General features: G+C 35.4%; 1 protein-coding gene across 1 annotated transcript in view; it reads right to left on the bottom strand.

Annotated features, from left to right (window-relative positions):
• PLCZ1 (phospholipase C zeta 1) overlaps nucleotides 1–21,346 on the bottom strand; it is a 100,914-nt gene that overhangs the window by 16,069 nt on the left and 63,499 nt on the right. Inside the window, 3 exon segments of the mRNA XM_020994333.2 lie at nucleotides 9,094–9,211; nucleotides 14,898–15,067; nucleotides 17,863–17,979. Coding sequence (XP_020849992.1) covers nucleotides 9,094–9,211; nucleotides 14,898–15,067; nucleotides 17,863–17,979 — 405 coding nt within the window.

Genomic DNA, 21,346 nt, shown 5'->3' with positions numbered 1-21,346 from the left:
CAACATCAGGGTCTTTTCCAGTGAATCCTTCTTTCTCATTATGTGGCCAAAGTATTTAAGCTTCAGCTTCAATATTTGTACTTCCAATGAATAACCTGAGTCACTATTGACTGATCTGATCTCTTTACTGTCCAAAGGAGTCTCAAAAGATTTCTTTAGCACCATAATTTGAAAGCATTAATTCTGTGGTTCTCAGCTTTTCTCACAGTCAAACTCTCACGGCCAGACATTGCTATTTAAAAAAATCATAGCTTTGACTACACAGATCTTTGTTGGCAAGGTAGTACCTCTGCTTTTTAGTATGCTGAGCAGATTTGTCATAGCTCTCCTTCCAAAGAGCAAGTGTCTTTTAATTTCATGACTGTAGTCACAATCTGTAGCAATCTTTGAGCCCCAGAATATGAAATCTGACCCTACTTCCTTTCTTCTCCCTCTGTTGCCAGTAAGTGATACGACCGGTTGCCATATTCTTAATTTTCTTCATATTAAGCTTCAAGCCAGCTTTTACACTTTCCTATTCTACCCTCATTACAAGGTTCTTAATTCTTTTTCACTTTCTGCCATCAAAGTTGTATCATGTGTATAGCTGAGATTGTTGACATTTCTCACAACAACCTTAATTTCAATGTTTGGTTCATCCAACCTTGCATTTTGCATAATATATTCTGCTTATAAGTTAAATGAATAAAATGACATTATACAGCATTGTTGTACTCCTTTCCTAATCTCAAACCAAATCAGTTGTTCCCTGCTTGGTTCTAACTGTTGCTTTGTGACTCATATACAATCTTCTTAGGAGACAAGTAAGATGATCTAGTATTTACATTTCTTTGAGGACTTGCCACATTTTGTTGTGATCTACACAACAAATTGTTGTCATTGAAGAAGTGGATATTTGTTTTTTTCTGGAACTCCCTCATTTTCTGCAGAATTCAACGAGTGTTACCAATTTGGTCTCTAGTTCCTCTGCTTCTTTGAAAACCAGCCTGCACTTCTGGTAATTCTGAGTTGACGTAATGCTAAAGCTTAGCTTGAAGAATCTTAAGCATAACCTTGCTGCCATGTGAAATGGGTGCAATTGTTCAGTAATTTGATCATTTTTTGCATTGCCCTTCTTTGAGATTGGGACATAAACCAATCTTTTCCAATCCAGTGGCCACTGTTGAGTTTTTCAAATTTGCTGGCATATTGAGTGCCACACCTTAACAGTATCATCTTTTAGGACTTTAAACAGTTTAGCTGAAATTCCATCACCTCCACCAGCCTTATTGTTAGCAATGCTTGACTTCATTCTCCCTGATGTCTGGCTCTAGATCAGTAAACATAGCATCATGCTTACTGGTGATACTAAGATCTTTCTTATATAGTTCTCTATATTCTTGCAACTTCTTAGTCTCTCTACTTCTGTTAAGTCTCTACTAATTTTGTTTTTTATCATGCCCATTTTTGCATGAAACATTTCCTTGATAGCTTTAACTTTCTTGAAGAGATGTCTTCTTCCCATTCTATTCTTTTCTTCTATTTCTTTGTATTGCTCATTTTAGAAAACCTTCTTATCTCTCCTAGCTATTCTCCAGAATTTTGCATTCAGTTAGGTATATCTTTCCCTTTCTCCTTTACATTTCACTTTCCTTCTTTCCTCAGCATTTGTAATGCCTCATGAGACAGCCATTTTGCTGTTTTGCTCTTTTCTTTGTAATGTTTTTTTGTTGCTGCTTCCTGTACAATATTGTGAACTTCCATCCATAGTTCTTCAGGTACTCTGTCCATCAGATCTACTATCTTAAATCTATTCATCACCTTCACTGCATATTTATAAGGGATATTATTTAGTTCATAACTATATAGAATGATGGTTTTCCATACTTTCTTCAATTTAAGTCTAAATTTTGCAATAAGAAACTCATGATCTGAGCCATAGTCAGCTCCAGGTCTTATTTTAACTAACTGTATAGAACTTCTCCAACTTTGACTGCAAATATATAATCACTCTAATTTTGATATTGACCATCTCATGAGGTCCTTGGGTAGAGTCACCTTTCAGTTGTTTAAAAAGAGTGTTTGCTATAACCAATGAGTTATCTTGACAAAACTCTCTTGATCTCCACCCTGATTCATTTTGTACTCTAAGGCCAAACTTGCCTGTTATTTCAATTATCTTTTTATTTCCTGCTTTAGCATTCAAATCCCCTATGATGAATGTGATATCTTTTTTTGGTGTTATTTTGATGTTGTTGTTGTTGTTCTTTAGTCAATTAGTAGTCATATCCAACTCTTTATGACCCCATTTGGAAACTCCAAATTTATTGGCAAAGATATTGGAATGGTTTGCCGTTTCCTTCTCCAGATCATTTCACAGATGAGGAAACTGAGTAAAAAGGTTCAAGGGACTTCCCCAGGGTCACACAGTTAATAAGTGTCTGGGGCTGGATTTGAATTCAGGTCTTCCTGACTCCAGGACTGACACTCTATCCACCATGTTACCCAGATGCTCTAGAAGATGTTGTAGTTCTTCATAGAATGGATCAACTTTGGCCTCTTTGGTTGAACTTATAGCACCAACCAATGGTTGGACTTGCATTACCATGATATTGCATGGTTTGTCTTGGATTCAAACAGATATCATTCTGTTGTTTTTGGAACTATACTCAGGACTGCTTTTTGTACCTTTTTATTGACTATGAAGGCTACTCTATTTCTTCTAAGGAATTCCTGCCCTCAGTAGTAGATGTGATTATCACCTAAATTAAATCCACCCATTCTCGTTCATTTAAGTTCATTGACATCCAAGATGTTAATGTTTAATCTTTCCATCTTCTGTTTGACCATATCCAGATTACCTTGGTTCACAGATCTTACATTCCAGGTTCCTATGCAATATTGATTTTTATAGCATTGGACTTTCATTACCAGACATATATACAGCTGAACTTCCTTTTGGCTTCAGCCCAGCTGCTTCACTCTTTCTAGAGCTACTTGTAGTTGTCTTCCACTCTTCCCCAGTAAAGAATTAGACACCTTCTGGCCTGAAGAACTCATCTTTTGATGTCATATCTCTCAATATATTAATACTGTCTATGAGATTTTCTTTGCAAAGATATTGGTGTGGTTTCACGTTTCCTTCTCCAGTGAAGCATCTTTTGTCAGAAATCTTCACTATGACCTGTCCATCTTGAGTAATCCTGCATGGTATAGCTCATAGTTTCATCAAGCTACACAAACCCTTCTGCCATGACCAAACAGTGATCCAGGAGGGGCAAAAATGTTTACAGCAGCTCTTTTTGAGGTGGCAAAGAATTGGAAATTGAGGGGATACCCATTAATTGAAGAATGGCCAAACAAATTGTGGTATAGTATTGTGATGAAATACTACTATGCTATAAGAAATTATGAGCAGGATGTTTTAAAAAAAAACTGTGAAAACATATTAACTGATGCAAAGTGAAGTGAGAACCAGGAGAACATTGTACACAGTGACAGCAATATTGTAATAATGATGAACTATGAAAAACTTAGCTACTATGATCAAGACAGTGATCCAAGACAATTCCAAAGGACCTATGATAAAAAAAAAATGCTATCCACCTTCAAAGAGAATTGATGAACTCTGAATGCAGACTAAAGCATACTTTTTTCACTTTATTTATCTTTCTTGCTTTTGTATTTTTTTTGCAACTTGGCTAAAATGGAAATATGTTTTGCGTGACTTCACATTTATAATTAATATCATATTGCTTGCCTTCTTACCTGGTGGAGGAGAGGCAGGAGGAAGGGAGAGAATTTAGAACTCATTTTTTTTAAAAATGAATGCTAAAAATGTTCAATGTAATTCAGAAATATTTAATGAAATAAATACAAATATAATTTTTAAAAAAGATCTTCCTGACTCCAGGCCTTGTACTCTATCTACTGCACTACCTAGCTGCCTACAAATGTTCAGCCTTTTTTCACTATTCCTCTACTGTCCTGCAGAGATCTTTTTTGCAGCACCCAACACTGTCAAAGCACTGCCTATTAAGACTTCAGCAAATTTATGCAATTTGGAGCCTAGATCTCCATAACACTATAAAGAGGGAAAGTGGACTGAGCTGTGAGTTTGTGGAGTTTTTTGTTTTTGTTTTTTGTAACCACCAGGGATTGGAAGAAATGCTGAGTGAGCACAAGTTAGGCATTACTTTATCAGTTCATGGAGGTTTTTACTTTCCTCTGGGGCCCTGCTGCCCGAGACCATGGAAACAGCTGGAGTTGCTTTCACTCTGGTGCATTATTTTTGCTTTAGAGATGTTTGAGAGGTGAGGATCTGAGAAAATGCCTTCTCCTCCATCTTGTTGGTCACATGATCTGAAAGTCACCTGACATTTTCTATATTTCAATTATTTCCTTTGATCGTTTGAATCATTTTCCATAGGAAAAATTGAGGAATGAGGATGTTTAAATGACTTACCCAAGATCATATAACTAGTTAGTGGTTGACTCATCCTTTTCTACAAACCCTTGACCCAGTGATTATTCTGGTCACCTTAAGTTCTCTGTCCAAAAGGGATGATTAATATAGTTCTTCAATTGGGAAACTATGCAGTATTTTTAATGATCCTATAAGTCCCTCAAAACAAAACTCTGTCTTATTAACATCAAAGATCTTCTAATGATGATGGCTACAAATGGCTATGAATCATGGAATGACACAACTTCCAAAAAAATCAGTATTTCAGACTGCTGAGCAATCAAGAGATGCATAGTAGGGGGGAAATCATATTACTGTTATTTATGATCATTATGATGATCATAGCTAACATTTATATAGCACCTACTATATACTGGATGCTGTGTTATACACTTTACAAATATTTGATTCTCACAACAACCCTGACAGGTAGATACTGCTAAAACCATTTAATAGTTAAAGAAACTGAGGTAAACAGTGACTTTCCCAAGGTCACATAGCTAGTAAGTGCCTGAAGCTGAATTTGAACTTGTCTTCCTGACTCTAGGTCTAGAGCTCTACCTACTACATCACCTAGCTGCTACCTATAAGCATAGATAGTTCCACCAATGAAGAATTATTTATAAGAAGAAATATAAAAGGCAATATCAAGGAGTTTTATGTCTGGAAAAATAGTATAACTAACATGCTTTCATACTACCCATGTAATGGGAGGACATCCTAGAATGTTAGGGAGACCCCTCTGTGGAAGATTTTATAGATGTATATGAATAGGAGTCACAAAGGGTAAGAAGGTGTGGATCTGTTGGGACCTGGACCATTGGAAGGAATACCCATATTAACAAAATCAGAGATCTAATTATAGTATTAGAGAGTTCCAATTATATATCCAAATATTACTCTCTAATGAATAAAAAATCATTCCATGCGATGGAATGCCAAGGGGCCACATTTCCTATTCTTTAAAGCCAAATTTATCTACTCCGTGACATAGACATCCAAAATTACAAATATAATTTTACTTAATTCTTAATATGCTATATACCCTGATCCTTAGTTCTGCTGCTTAATGAAGATTCAAAATAAAAAATAATCAAATCTAGAGTACATAACAGCTAAGGGATAGTGCAACTCCTAGAATTCCTTTTGCTAGGAATTCTTCGCCACTTTGTGAGGCCTTCGTGAAGGCACATCATAGTGTGTTTTGTTTTGTTTTGTTTTTTGCTGAGATCCTTCTGTAGTCCTGAAGCTGCTTTTCCCCATATGCCTAATTTGTACTTGAATCCTAATGCAGACACACTGCAGATAGTTATTGCAGTCCTATGGATGCTGCTAGGATACTAATGAGAAGTCTAAATCCTCCAACCTTCCAAAGTTCACAAGGTCTGGTCAAAGGCAGGGGAAGGAAGGAATTTACTCTCAAGAGGTTGGTTGGAACTATACTCTTTCCTACACTGGAAAATGATTGAACTCTCAGATTTTGAGCTAATATGAATCAGTTCCTTGTACCTTTGGAAATTAGACCTTTATCAGAGTAACTGGTTGCAAATATGTTTTCCAGTTACCTGATTCCCTTCTAACTTTAGTTATGTTTGTTTTGTTTACAAGCAAGCTTTTGCAAACAATGGGTCTCATCTCTACTATCTCACAATTGACTAAAAATACAGAAATGTAAGATCCATACACATACATAGATGTATGAATATACAGATATAATTCATATATATATGCCTATACATATGTGTATGAGTTACATATACATATATACTATATTAATCATGTATGTGTATATATACTATATGAATTATATGTACCTATACACACATAATAAACATGTATGTGATGAATATATAACGTATAGGTTATATGCATATATAATACATAAACATATGTAAATGCAAGCATATGCATGTATATCTGTATATGCATGCATATATGAATGTGGATATATTTTTATTCTCAATGTTTTGGTCAATTGTGAAATAGTAGAGATGAGATCCATTGTTTGCAAATACTTACTTGTAAATAAAACAAATGCAGTTAAAATCAGAAGGGAAGCAGATAATTGGGGAAAATATTTGCAACAAGTTACTCTGATAAGGTCTAATTTTCAAAGTATATAAGGAAATGATTAAGATTAGCTCAGAATCCAAACATTCAATCATCTGCCAGTGTAGAAGAGAATGCAGTTCCAGTCAAACTCCTCAGAGTAAATTGCTTCATCTGTAAAGGTAGAGATAGAAATATGAAGACTCAGTGTACTGTCTTATAGACTCTTTTACCTACATAGCCTTTTACCTATGAATCAATAGCATTAGAGATTTCTTCCAAGTTGTGTCTTTCTGGTAATAAAAACCAGAAGAGGAATAAAACATGGAAATACATGATCAAAAAAAATATTCATCACATTGATGGAGGAGATCTAGCACAGAGTCCAGGTAAGGAGAAATTCTTTATAGGTAATGAAGTACTCCAGATTCTTCTGTTTGTGGATGACATTGTATTGATTGCATTAAGCCTTACAATACTAAAGAGTTTTCAGGAAGATATTTATGATTATTCAAAAGAGTTTGGTCTGTCTATCCAAGGAAGAAAGACCAAATAGATGGAAAATGTTTATTTTCCAGATCTCAGCATACATCTGAATAGACACCTATAGTGCTTTGTCCAATAGTACACCTATTTGGAACAGGCAAGAGAAGTAGACAGCAAGCTGGGTTCAGAATTGAAAAAGGAGGAAAATTGACTGGCTTGCTTTCAGGAAACTGCAAAGCACTTTTACAGGCACCAAGGTTCCCATAAGAGCATAGGCCCGTATTTTCAATTCCAGCATTTGACTAGTATTGTCCTTAATATCACTATCTCCAAAGAACAAATAATACTCATCCTACAGAGAGCAATGGACTATATGTATACAAAACCAATGAAGACTTCTAAAGCAAAGCAATAGTACACAATATCATCCAAGAATTATATGACAGAGAAGAAATGGTGACAATGAGACATGAGAGCTAAATATCTAGAATGCTTCTCTGGAATCTTCCTGTTATTTGGAGAAAACAAGGGAGGCCTCCAGAGTGTCACATGGATGCATTGTGGTGAACATTTGAAAGGAATTGAATGTATTGGAAATTATGTGTAGGCATAAATGGACTGTGATATGCATCACTAAAGGAAATTCCTGAATTGATGAGATCAAAGACCCATTTGGGTATTTGAGAGAGTATATAAAGCTCATGAAGAAAGATAGAGATCCCCTATAAGCTCTCCTAGTTATATCCCACCTGTATTATTGTGTCCATTCCTGGGTATCATGTTTTAGAGGAGATATTTATAGATTTTGGAGTTTGCCAAGGGGGTGTCACTCAGTGAGGAAAACGAAACCGTGCAATATTAAAAAAAATTATTAAACTAACTGGGAGTGTTTAATCTGAAGAGAAGACTTAGAGGGAGACCTGGTAGCTATTTTGAAATGTTAAAATGATTGTCATGTGAAAAAGATATTTGAATCTCTATATGTTGCCTTGAACTAAGATTAGTGGGTAGACTATACAAGGAGGAAGAATTCAGCTCAAAATGGCTTCCTAACAATTATAAACATATAAAAGTACAATGGCCTTTATTGAGAAGTATAATTTCCTAGTCACCTGAAAACTTTAGTGGAGGGTTGGATAAAAAATTTTCATGGATATTGCAGAGGTTTCATGATTTGGATTATTGATTGACAGAATTTCTAAGATCTCTTCCAACTCTAAGATTCAGATGTCACCAGTTCCTCTCTCTCCAGCTGCCGCCAAAAGTACTGAGAGCAATACTTCCCAAGCTTACTCTGCCTTTCCTGAGGCCAAGCATTAAGGTAGCCTCTGAGGGAAAGAGGAGGTGGGGACCAGCCCCAGACCACTTTCTTGCCCATTCATGACATATTTCCATGCTTGGCCATAGGATGTATATTAAGATGCTTCAATTGGGGTCTGGAGAACAATCCCCAAAGGATTGGTGGGATATAGGATCATTTTTAGAGCCATTTTGGAGCATTTGGATTCATTCCAGAATAGGCTTGAGCTTCAGGATCATACAAAGATTCTTATCATTCTTCCCCTAGGTAATGGAGTGATCCTAAACTCCTTATGGCCTCCAAATTGTCTTGGATTCTCCAGCCTATAAAGTTCTGAATTTAGACATTCAAGAGTTATCTAGAATAGAAACTGGCCTCCCAAACTCCCTGAGTCTGACTTGAAACCCATAGATCCTTAACCTAGAAAAATTGAAGAAGTTTAAAGACATTATGTTCTGCCATGACATTCAATATTCTTTTTTTTTTTTATCATTACGTATATGGGGCTTGAGAATTGAGTTTTCTGAAGCTGGTAAATAAGTACTGTCAATTTAGCAATATGTCAAGCAATGGAAAATACAGGCATGATCAATAAAAACTCTGTAAGCCAAAAAGAATGACTGTATGAGAATTTTTTAAATCTTTCTAAGTTTACCCAAAATTTAAAATCTGCTCATTAATAATTGCCATATAATATTTTAATAATCTTGAATCTAACACAAAAAATTAACATAAATCATGACAATTCATAAACATTTTTATAAACAAAAGATTTCATTTTTTAAAATCCAGCAAAAATGACTTTAGAACTTACCATTTTTTCTAACTACATGAGTCTGTTGTTTTGTTTGATCATCTGGAATGCCATATATTTCTATCAGCACTAGTGGGTCATTCTTATTAGTAAGAGGTAACTGGAAACCACTTATGAGCTGCACAAATGGAATTTAAGCATAAGAATAATTTTGAAGTATAAAATTTTCATCAGAATTAATTCATTTTCAACATAAAAATATATATTCAGTAATACAAGGAGCTCAGGTTTAGATAGCACTTTTAAATTTTCTTTGTGCTTTACATACAGTATCTCCTTGGAGCCTCCCAACGAGCCACCTGAAAGGTGGATGCCATTGTTTTAACTATTTCATAGATAAGATATCTTAGGTTTGGAGACAGTGAATCACTTTTGCAAGGTCACACAACTGGCAGTATTCAAACCCATGTCTTCTGGTTCTAAGATCAGACAATTCAGCACCACCTCTCATTAAAGGAAATTTGATCCAATCTAAAGCTATTTTTAAATGGGCTAGCTAGACAAAATAAAGTTCCCATTTTCCCCTTTTAGCCAATTATATAGATATTTTCATGGAGGTAGTCTAAATGATTTCACCATAATAAAATTCCATAGTATCAGATAATATATATATATATTATACCTTTAGTTGTGCTTTGGTACTTTTAACAGATATTTTTGTTAAGATAAGCTAACTTATTTTGAGAATTTGAACTAATCTGAAAGCTACCTCTACTCATATATATGTGTGTATACATGTGTAAATATATATATATATACATATATATGTATATATGTGTGTATTTATGTATGATAGACCCCAAAGACAGTGAAATCACATGATGCAGCCTTTCAAATTAAAAAAAAAAACATTGTTTTTCTTACATTAGAACTTCCAGATAATAGAATTTATACAAGAATTATTTATTAATAATTCTTTGTCTTATCATCTCTCACTAATTTCCATACAACTGATAGAAAGTAGACCAGAATTAGATTATAACTGTGTCCTATAAAATATATCTCATATATATGTAAACAAAACTCCAGAAGAGAAATATATATATATACAAATACATATAAATATATATGTAAGAAATATATAATATGAATTGTGTTTCATTTCTGACTTCTATTATTTAGGCCAATGGTTTAGCTAAAGCAGGGGTTCTTAATCTGAGGTCAGAAAAATATTTTGACAACTATATTTCAACATTATTGGTTTCCTTTATATTTCTATGTATATTATTTGTTGCATTTAAAAACATTATTCCTAGAAAGAGGTTTGTAGATGTGACCAGACTGCTAAAGGGATTGATGATTTTTTTTAAAAAAAGGCTTTTTCATGTGATCACAAAAATTTAACTTATATTTAATTAATTTAGAGCTGAAAGGACCCTCAAGAGACAATCTGTTTCAGCCCATTGGCTGTTAACACAGAGCGATGTAACAGAAATCCCTAAGGCATTTGATTTGGAGTCAAGAGAGATCTAAATTTGAAGCCCAATTCTAATATTTAATGTGTGACCTTGAGAAAGTCTTTAAACTTCAGCTTCATCATCTTTAAAATAAGAATAATAACTGTGTAATATCCAGCTCACAGAGTTCTTCATAGAGAAAGGCCTAAAGTGATATATAAATTATGAGTTGTTATCTCATAACAAGTCTAGCCATACTACAATATTATTTATTATAACTCTCTATTGGTGACTCATCACCCTATGGGACTGATAGTTTAAATACACAATATTATATTATAAAGAGTAGGCAACCCTCCATAGTAAGGGGTTAATGTTACTGTTGCAAGGTGGTATAATAAGTTTCCTTTATGCTGAAGTTTCCCCCTTTCTCCTTGGCCAAGATTTCTCTAGGTTCATTTTAGATTTTTAAATGTAAAATCATTTGCAAATGGGACTTCATACATTTATCACAAATTGGCTTGTACTTATCCACATTTTCCATCAAGATTCTTATCTCCACAATTTTGCATAACCCAAAGGAAAAACTCATATTATATTTTAGAATACATTAACTGAATAAAATCCAATTTTAAAAGATACCATATTAAAACTCTGGGTGGCTAAAAAGTCCTCGGTGCTATCTTTCCACTCCAAGTGGCAGTATCTGTCCCCTCCTTCCCCTGCCTTAAAAGCTGAGTTCCCAACTTTATTTTCTCCAAGGGAACCCAGGTCACATATGGAAGACGTAATACTATCCCTGAAGTTCTCTTTCTCCACTTCCCCACTTGTAGCATAATTCTTCACCTCCCAGATGGCTATTCTGTGAACGTTTGCCATAGACACATGAGACTCAGGAAAATAATCAAATAGACTCTTTCCCAGAATTCACTAGGTTAGCGATTTGAAACTCATGAAAAAGACTTCTAGGAGAGAGATAAAGGAAGAATTTCCATTTTGAGAGTTGCAAAGAAGTTCAGGACAAGGTTGCAATGTTGGAAAGATACATCCTTTCCCTACCCTGTAGTAGGAAATTTGCCAACCAACAAACTGTAGAGCAACAGCACCAGTAGTGCCAGTGGAAGCAAAAGATCCTGGAATGGACAGATGACCCAGAACTGCCTCTCAGACACAAAGTCTCTGAAATCTTCTTTTCCTGCTGCCCCCCCCCATTCTTTGTAGGGTAAAGGAGAAGAATGACCCCTCTGTTAACTGCAAAAATCCTTCGATTTCTTTTCTCCCCTCAAAATGGGGTGGAACTAAGGAAAAAGAAATTATTTTATTTCCCATCACAAGCCACTAAGGTGGCCACTTCCTTGTGAATCATTTGATGTTCAATTGCTTATTAATATTATTGTTTGGATTAGCATGATAACATCTCTTAAATAAATATCTCTTTGGCTTGTGTCCAGCCCCCAGCCAGACACACCAGTGCTTTTAAAAGAAAATCTCTGTCTCTCCCCTCTCTCCCCTGCACGAACCCCAGATCTACACTCCTTCCCCTTTTAATCCCTGCAAAGCCACATACACACACAGGCAGAGAATACCTTAGAGAACCTGTCTTTTTGAGAAGAGTTTTATAATTTAAAAAATGAACAGACTATTTAAAAGGAAAAAAATGGGAAGTAGGTTCAATGAGAAAGCCACCATGAAGTAGAAGATAGTTGGGTGAGAGTTTCACTGTTATGGTCCATGGTTTACAGGAAGCATCTATAGTCTACCCGCTTGCTCTCCCCATTCCCTCTCTTTTGCAAGTTCCTGGTCCTGGTAGTGACTGAAACAGCAATGATATCAGTGCACTGTGTAGTAGCTGGCTGCCCCAGTCCTATGTCTCTTTTAAGAGGATGAAAGAGGGAGACAATCTTTCCCCAGGGAAATCACACTTCCAATGGTTTTTGGATCAGTAGGTGCTGATGATGGTTTCTAACTTATCCTGCCAGCTTCCTCCCCAGCTACAGTCCAACTCTTTCACTAAAAGGGAAGCTACACAACTAAACCATCATCCTCTGGATTAGTTAGAAAGGCTATTGTGACCAATGAAACTCCATATAGGAAAAGTCCCATTGTTGGTAAGGGCCAAGAAATTGGGGGGGGGGTCATTGCAATTACTGGCTAGGTACCAATGTCAGCTTTGCCCCTTGTACAGGAAGAATTTTTAGCACAAAACACAGTTGCTTATCAGATACCTATAGACACCTACCACATTATTATTACTCTTCTGCAAATCTTATTTTTGCCACATTTGGGGATTCTGTCCATGTCATTAATACCCTTCAGTAACTGAAATCAAGTACACCCCCATAGGCTTTTGTTGATAACTCTTCACTGCCTTTCCCACCGCCACCCCCCCATCCCCACCACCTTACCACCACAGTCAAGGTCTCAATGATTATTAGATTACATATCTAGAACTGGAAAGGATCTGAGAGACTGTCAAGTTTAACACCCGATTTTACAGATGAAGAAACCGAACCCCGAAGTGACTTGCCCAAAATCACACAGATGAGATTTGAACCCAAGTCTCAAACTCCATTGCCAGGGTCCTTTCCACTGTACCATGAATGGAAAATAGTGATCTCACCAATATCCTCCACTCCTGCTCTCACTGTTTCATCACAAATCCGTGATGTTACCTCACTATCTATGCTGTCTTGGGAAGGATTTTCTGTGTACCCTGGTAGCAGTTTTCTCTCCTGCACTGTAAACACTGAATTCTAGGCACGTTAGATGAGTAGAGGAGTAGCCTACTCTTACACCACAGGCATAAGCAGCTTCATCCAAAATCACTACCCAAATCTCTGTTAAAACCAGCTCCCTGCCACGTAGCCTTTTTCTGGTGTGCTTTCTAGCCTGACTCATCGGTATTACCATCAGGCAATCCTGCCATGGTCTCACAAAGTAGTCTAGCCCTTTAGGTTTTTATTTGCTCCACTTATCTAAATTTCTGCTTGCTACCAAGTATATGAACCTGAATTGGTGCTAATGGGGTTTCATGCTTTGAGATGATGAGTCAGTCTCCTTATTGGCCACTGAGCAGGAAGAGAAGATGACTCAGTAGGTATTGAAGACAGTAATATCAACCTTGGTGGCCTCTTCCTTTCTGGCTTGGGATTTTGTCAGGTCTATTTAGAGGTTGGGGAGAGCAATGGTTTGCCTGTGCCCCAGTCTGGCCACCATATGACTGTGAGCAATGTCCTACCTAGGTGATCTTGAGCCTAGACTTTGAGCTGCCTTTTCTGTGTTTGTTCCTTTCTAATCTTAGATGAATAAGTACCTACACCCAAAACAGACTTGTCTAGGGTCGGAGACAATTTTGTTAGTTAGAAAGGTGTGGAGGTATTGTGTCTTTTTCGTTGGAGTTGACTGGGGACGCAAAGGGAAAAGTCCCCACCTTTTGGAAATGACCACCAACAAGAAGATAGGCCCATTTTGCCAAAAGACCTGGACCAGCAAATGTTTGAGCATTACAAAACCAAAGTGAAATATAGGAATGATTATTCAACAATCCTTCATGCTACTTTTATGCTCCAATGAGGTTTAAATATCAGTGTCCAAAGATGTCATAACAGTCGTTATAACTTAGGTTACTAAATCTTGTTTAAGTTGGTCTGTCAATGCATCCTATAAGACTTGTGCATCTTTTCAGCATTTATTTTGTGCTTTGGAAATAAATACTTGTTCCATTCTTAATTTACATTGACTACATTCTTAATCTCTCCTTTAAGAAAACATGAAGCAAAACCTAATAATTGGGCAATTTGTCTCTGGGTTGTTGGAGTGGGTGTTCAATGAGTCAAAGAGTTGAAAAGGGAGAGCCTTAATACCTGTCATTAAAGGCCACTCTCCTTCAAGACCGATCCTAGTTGGTTTCTCATTGGTCTAGAGCAGAAAGGCCCTTTGGGAAAAGGGAGTGGTTATAGTGCCCCAGTCCCTTGGGCCCAGCTAGGTTCTTAATATTAGACTAGCTTATGATAAATCTTCACATACTTAAGACACTTATAACCATATAGAATGACCATGACCTTGATCATCTTCATTTTGAAATTTCTTTTTTTTTTTTTTGCATAACCCTGTCAGAAATGTGACATGGAAGATATAAAGCTGAACTTAGACACAGAAAAAAACATGGATTCAAATACTACCTCTTGACCCCAGACAAGTCACTTAATCTCAACCTCTTCTAGTCCTAGTTTGCTCATGTGTAAAATAGAATTAATATTACCAGTAACACATGTTTCACAGTGTAATTATGAGGCTCAAGTGAAATAATGTTTATAAAACTTTTCAAGCTTTAAAGTATCATATAAATGTTAGCTATTAGCAATAGGAAACATGAACCAATATTCAGAAAACTACCATCAAACATACCCTTATTGAAAGTGTAGTTGGATTACATTCTTTAAATTCATTTGGAGAGAAGTTTAATTTAGGATTCCTTAGTATTTCTGGTTTTAAAAGATATCCACAGCCACCGTTATCTAGAAATTTCCCATTCTGCAGATCCATAGGTAATCCAGGGGTTTGGAAATTTAAGGCCACTGTGAAAAAAGCCATTATTGTTATGTTTTGAGGAAATGGAGGCTGCATTTAAGGAACATCAAGTTAATTAATCCATTTAAAATTAATCATGCTACATTTTTTAAAAGAGTATGTGACATTGGAATAGTATTCATAGTTTGGTTGCATATTCTCCTTTTGTCACTTATCTATAGGCTGACATCAATTTTTGTGCAATTGAATTGGAAGAACTAATTACTAAAATAAATGATGATACCAATCATAGAGAACTTCATTCTTTTAAATCATATTCAGTACATATTGCAGAGGAGAAATAGATAAGAAAGGAAAGGGCTTAGAAACAGCAGAAAAAAAAATAATCATTAGGATTCATTGATTAATTTCTTCTGACATTCCTCAACTCTTTAAGAGGTAAAGGTAGCATCAGAATAATGAATTTCTGAGAAGAAAATGGGATTGCCTCTAATTGACAAACTGGGGCACCAGGAGAACTTGTCAAGAAAGGCAGATGAGTTCTAATTTCAGTGTAACAGTCATTCAGACAAGGTTCAAGTTGGCTGCCTTGTACATAGAACTAAACTGTTTAAAATCCTGGTGGTTGTGATTTTTCTCAGCCCAGGAAGTGAAAAATGTATTGCTTTCTGGGAACTAGAAGACAGGTTCAAGTCTTATCTTTTCCATATACCTGCTGAGTGACCAAGTCATTCTCTCCCTACCCATTGGGTCTTCCTTGCTACTCTCACATATGTCCAAGTCTCCTTCATCCTAAAAAAAAAACATAAAAAACGACCCCAACAACCTCACTTTATCCAATCATCCTTGATCTCTATTTATGATTGAACAAAGTGAGGTTATTGACTCTCTTCCCCTTTTCAGCTAAATTCCTGAAAAAGCCATCTCTACCAGGTGTCTTTACTTCTTCTCTTCTCACTTTCTTTTAAACCCTCAACAACTTGGCTCTGGCTTTTAATCTCATTATTTGACTAAAACTGCTCTCTCTAAAGTTACTCAGGAACTCTTAATTGCCAGATCTAATGACCTTTTCTCAGTTCTTATATTTAATGACTTTTCTGCAACCTCTGATACTATCAATCACCATCTTCTCCTGTATATTTTCTCCTGTATATTCTTTCATGACAATGTTCTCCTACCTGTATGACCTCTCCTTTTCAATCTTCTTTCCTCAATCCTCATCAAAGTTGCACTACCCAAAGGAATATAAATTTTGATTGCTGAAACTTCACAAAATATCTTGGGGTTTGGGGGTTAGAATTTTTTTTCTCTTCTCTACTTATTTATTTTATTATTTTTAAAAAAACTGGGACAATTAACTTATTTGTCCCAGGTAGTTTCATTTATGATTTCTTGAAATAGAGCTCTGAAAAACCGGGCTTTGATAAGGCCCACTGGAATTCAAATGGAGCTACCTGACCATGCCTTAAACCCAAATTACTCTCCCTCTCACTGATTGGCCAATAATAGGTCCAGGCCCACACCTCACTTGGTCATTGTTTGGATTTTGATGGCTCAAAGTGAGTGTAAATAGCAATTTTTGAGTAGGCAAACTAGGTCATCTTTTGCCTCATTTCTTACCTAGCCCTAAATCACTAAACGAATGTTGCCTCAGACAAACTGAGATCCACGAAAGACCTTAGCTTAAAAGGCCAAGGTCTCCTACTACATCTGGGGCCATTTCCAGTTGTCCTGACCTATGTCTTGTCTTTGGACAAGATACTTAAGACACTTATAACCATATAGAATGACCATGACCTTGATCATCTTCATTTTGAAATCTCTTTTTTTTTGCATAACCCTGTCAGAAATGTGACATGGAAGATATAAAGCTGAACTTAGACACAGAAAACATGGATTCAAATACTACCTCTTGACCCCAGACAAGTCACTTAATCTCAACCTCTTCTGGTCCTAGTTTGCTCATGTGTACAATAGAATTAATATTATCGATAATACATGTTTGGACTCAGATGACCCTGGAGGAGAGAATGAGGCTGATGACTTTGCACAGCTCTGCCTCACTTAAATCCAATTCACTTGTTAAGTCAAGATATCACCCTTCTGATGTCATTGGTCCTCTTTGAATGAATGAAGGACAATTCACTAATCACGGATGTCCCTAAAGGCTTTGTCCTAAGTCTTCTATTTTCACTCTGTACTTTCTCACTTGGTGATCTCATCAGCTCCCAAGGGTAATTATCATCTCTATGCAGATGATTCCAAAATTTATATGTGTGTGTGTGTGTGTGTGTGTGTGTGTATATATATATATGTATATATATATATATATATATATATATGTATATATATATATATATATATATATATATCCAGCTTTAGTTTCTCTCCCGAGCTATAGTCCCACATCACCAATAGCCTTTTGGACATTTTGAATTAGATGTTCTATAGGCATTTTAAATATAATATGTCTAAAACAGCTTATAAATGGTAAATAAACAGTAAATTCACACCCTAGCTGTTTAAGAGTTCCCTCATCCCTATTTTAATCTAAGAATTGCTTCACTTTTTGGAACATATGATTTTTAAAAAACATTCCTACTTAGACTTAGTCAACATTATGAGATATCTAGCATATTATTAATTCTAAGAGAAAAGATGAAGGGAATCAACATCTATTTCAGTAAAAAAAATCAATATGTATTGATTATATATATATAGCAAATATATACGCTATATATATTATACATATATACATATATAGTGAACTACCAAAATATCATTAAAACAAAGTAATCTTCATTTCATATTTTGTAACTACAGATGCAATGGCTCAACATACCCATCTGACATCCTACATTCCAAAATTCTTGAGGAATGTAATTAGAAGAGTCCGTTCTGGTCGCTTTTGGATAAATTCTTGTAATGAAGCTATTGGTATGTGAGATAAATTCACGAGCTAAAAGCAAGTATTATTGGAACATTGTGAAATATTTCTGTATTTGAAATAAGTGAAATAAGCCATTCTTAATCTTCTTATTTGTAAAAAAAAAATATTAATTTTTCTTCTAGAATAAATATTTTAGCATTTTTAATAATTTTAGCATGTCATATTAGTAAAAGCATATACATTGAAAATAATTATACTTTACATTTGTATAGTTCACTATAGTTTTAAAAGAGTTCCTTAAAATAACCCTGTGAAGGAGACAAAGCAAACATTGTTATCCTCATTTTATAGATAAGAAAATAAAGAATTAGAGAGATTAAGGATTTAACCATATTTTCATGGACTTGTCCAGAAATGCTATCATCAAAGGACCTTAGAACTAGATGTGGAGGGGCTATTAGAAGTCGTGTTTTTGAACCCCTTGTTTTATAGATGATGGAACTGAGGCCCAGAGCCTCACAGTCATATACATAGTCTCAAAGGTATAAGAAAAACCTATAGCGGAATAGAAGCATATAACATAAACACAAAAAATAATCAGCATTACTAAACGTCACTAACAAAAAAAACCAGATGATAATAGTAAAGAGAAATAAAAATTAAACAACCACAATAATATGTAGTAGATACTTGGGCCTTAACCCACCATGGGACAAATACAGAAATAAAGAAAGTATCAAACATCTGAAGAGATATCTGCATAATGGATAGATTGTTAGCCTTGAAATGAGGAAACATGGGTAAAACCCAGCCCCAGGCATGTATCAGTTTGTGTGATGATAGGTGAGTCACTTATACGTTCATTTTTTTCATGTATAAAACACACTTATACCACCTGCCTCACAGAGATATTATGAGGGAAGAACTGTATAAACTTTAAAGCTCAATATAAATTCAAATTGTTAGTATTGCTATTTTTGTTCCAAGCATAGGTCAAGACAATAGAATAAAAAAGGACTATGTTACCCAAATTAATTTATACATACAATGCAAGGCCAATCAAAGTAATAACTGACCACTTTATAGAGGACAGACACTAGACCCATGTCTTTCTTAGTATTAGCAACTTCTATGTCAGGAAACTCCTTCTACAAATTCAGGTTAGTATCTTTGCTACAACTTACCGTCTTAGAGAGCTGACTAAAGCAGTGAGGGTTAAGTGACTTGCCCAGAGTTACATAAACAGTATATGTCAGAGAAGGGACTTGAACCCAGGTTTTTCTGGCTTCAAGGCTAAGTCTCTATGCTTTACACCAAGCAGTGTCAAACTCAGGAAAAACAGGGGCCACTAACCTAAGGATACCGTGGGCCACCTAATGACAGTATATTGACATTATTATTTCTTTTCTGTTATATTTTGATTTATTTCGTTAAATATTTTTTCAGTTAAGATTTAGTCTGATTTGGCTGGTATTGAGGAATATTTGGCCCTCCCTCTATTCTACTCCTGCTACCTCCACACTGTGGCCCTCAGGCTTGGGATGCTTTAGCACTACTCCATACTGCCTCTCTCTATAAACATAAAATTTATGTAGAAGAATGATTAAGTAAGTGAGCATCAAAGGTAATTATGGAAAGAAGGAAAATTATACTATATATAAATCAGTAATCATCAGAACTACCTGATAATGGATACAAATGGAAAAATAGTTCTCAAGAAAAAAGCAGAGATGTCCAAATTAAATTAATGACATACAAGAGACTAGAGTTTGACATAGCCAGGCAAGTAGGTGGCACAGTGGATAGAATACTAAATTCCAAAGTCAGGAAGACCTAAATTTAACTCCTGTCTCAAATGCATTAGCTATGTGACCCTGGACAAGTCACTTAATCTTTCTTAGCCTCCGTTTCCTCACTTATAAAATATAGTAATAATTGCATCTACCTCACAGAGTCGTGGGAAATCAAATGACAAAATATATATAAACTGCTATCATTAAAACTAAATATTTATATTTAAAGTATTTATATATGTGTGTGTGTGTGTGTGTGTGTGTGGTGTGTGTGTGTATACACTAAATAAATAGCTGTTATTATCACTAAACTTTGTGGAAATAGTTCAATAAAAACTGTATGGTATTAATTAATACCAAATTTATCAATGATCATAAAGCATAACCCTAGATCTATTACAATTATAGAGAGAAGAAAGATGTTTATGTATTCAACAAAATATAGAAAATTACAGGGGAAAGTAAATGGATTCAATTGTATAAAAATAGCTTTTACATTAAAAAAAAAAACAGTGCCTGGAATACAAAGGAAAGAAACTTGTAAGAAAAAAATTTTGTGCTAAACACTTTGATGAAATAAGAAAGCTATATTAAAGAGACAAAAGATAAGCGATCAAGGAGTATTAAAAAGTAATTCTCCAAAAAAGAAACAAATTATCAATAACCAAATAAAATTATTCAAACTCTCTAAGAACCCACAATGCAAATTCAAATAATTTTGAGTACCTACACAATTAACAAAGATATTTCAATAATTCCACTCAATTTCATCAAGTATTTATTAAGCATCTACTATGTGTAATACATGTTGTTTTTCAATCACTTCAGTCATATCTGACTCTTCATGATCCCATTTGGGGTTTTACAAAGATACTGGAGTGGTTTGCCATTTCCTTCTCTAGCTCATTTTACAGATAAGGGACTGAAGCAAACAAGGTTAAGTGACTTACCTGGTGTCACTGGGACCTGATTTGAGGCCAGATTTGAATTCAGCAAGATGAGTCTTCCTGACTCCAGCCTGACACTCTATATGCCATGCCACCTAGCTGCCCGTGTATTTTCAATTATACATATGCACATGCACACACATGTGGGTATACATATGTGCAAATGCACATATGCATACATATACACACACACATATAAATACACACTTATATGATAAACACAAAAGCAAAAACAAAAGAAAATTTAAGCTCAAGGATCTTAAATTCTACTGGAAGCAATGCAACTGCATCCTGGCTTTCCAGTACAGAGAGCATTGCTGGGGACGAAAGGGCGGGAGGGGACACTCAATATGCCAGAAGTAGCCATAACTAACAAATTTATCTTTTACCCAAAATTCACACAACCCATACAGTTTGACCTTAGCATTAGTTGAGGACTCCAAGAAAAAGGAAAACAGAGAATCCATATTGGCCAAGCCATGTGAAGGAGCAAGGAAACTATTCTAAATGATTCTACTTCCTTATTACAAGCCAGCAGCACAAGAAGCCAGCGTTCCAACTGTTCCTTGATTATTTGCTGTCTAAGATGTATTTCCATTGACAGTAATAAAAAGCTGTTTTCCACCCATATTGACTAGCATGATTTAGTGATAGGGGCTCAGGTTGAGACCGAAAAAAATGTATTTGTCCTTAAAA

This window comes from Phascolarctos cinereus, unplaced genomic scaffold (genome assembly GCF_003287225.1).
Source record: "Phascolarctos cinereus isolate Bilbo 61053 unplaced genomic scaffold, phaCin_HiC Scaffold_1;HRSCAF=81, whole genome shotgun sequence".
NCBI lineage: Eukaryota > Metazoa > Chordata > Mammalia > Diprotodontia > Phascolarctidae > Phascolarctos > Phascolarctos cinereus.
This window is presented reverse-complemented; position numbering and strand designations above follow the sequence as displayed.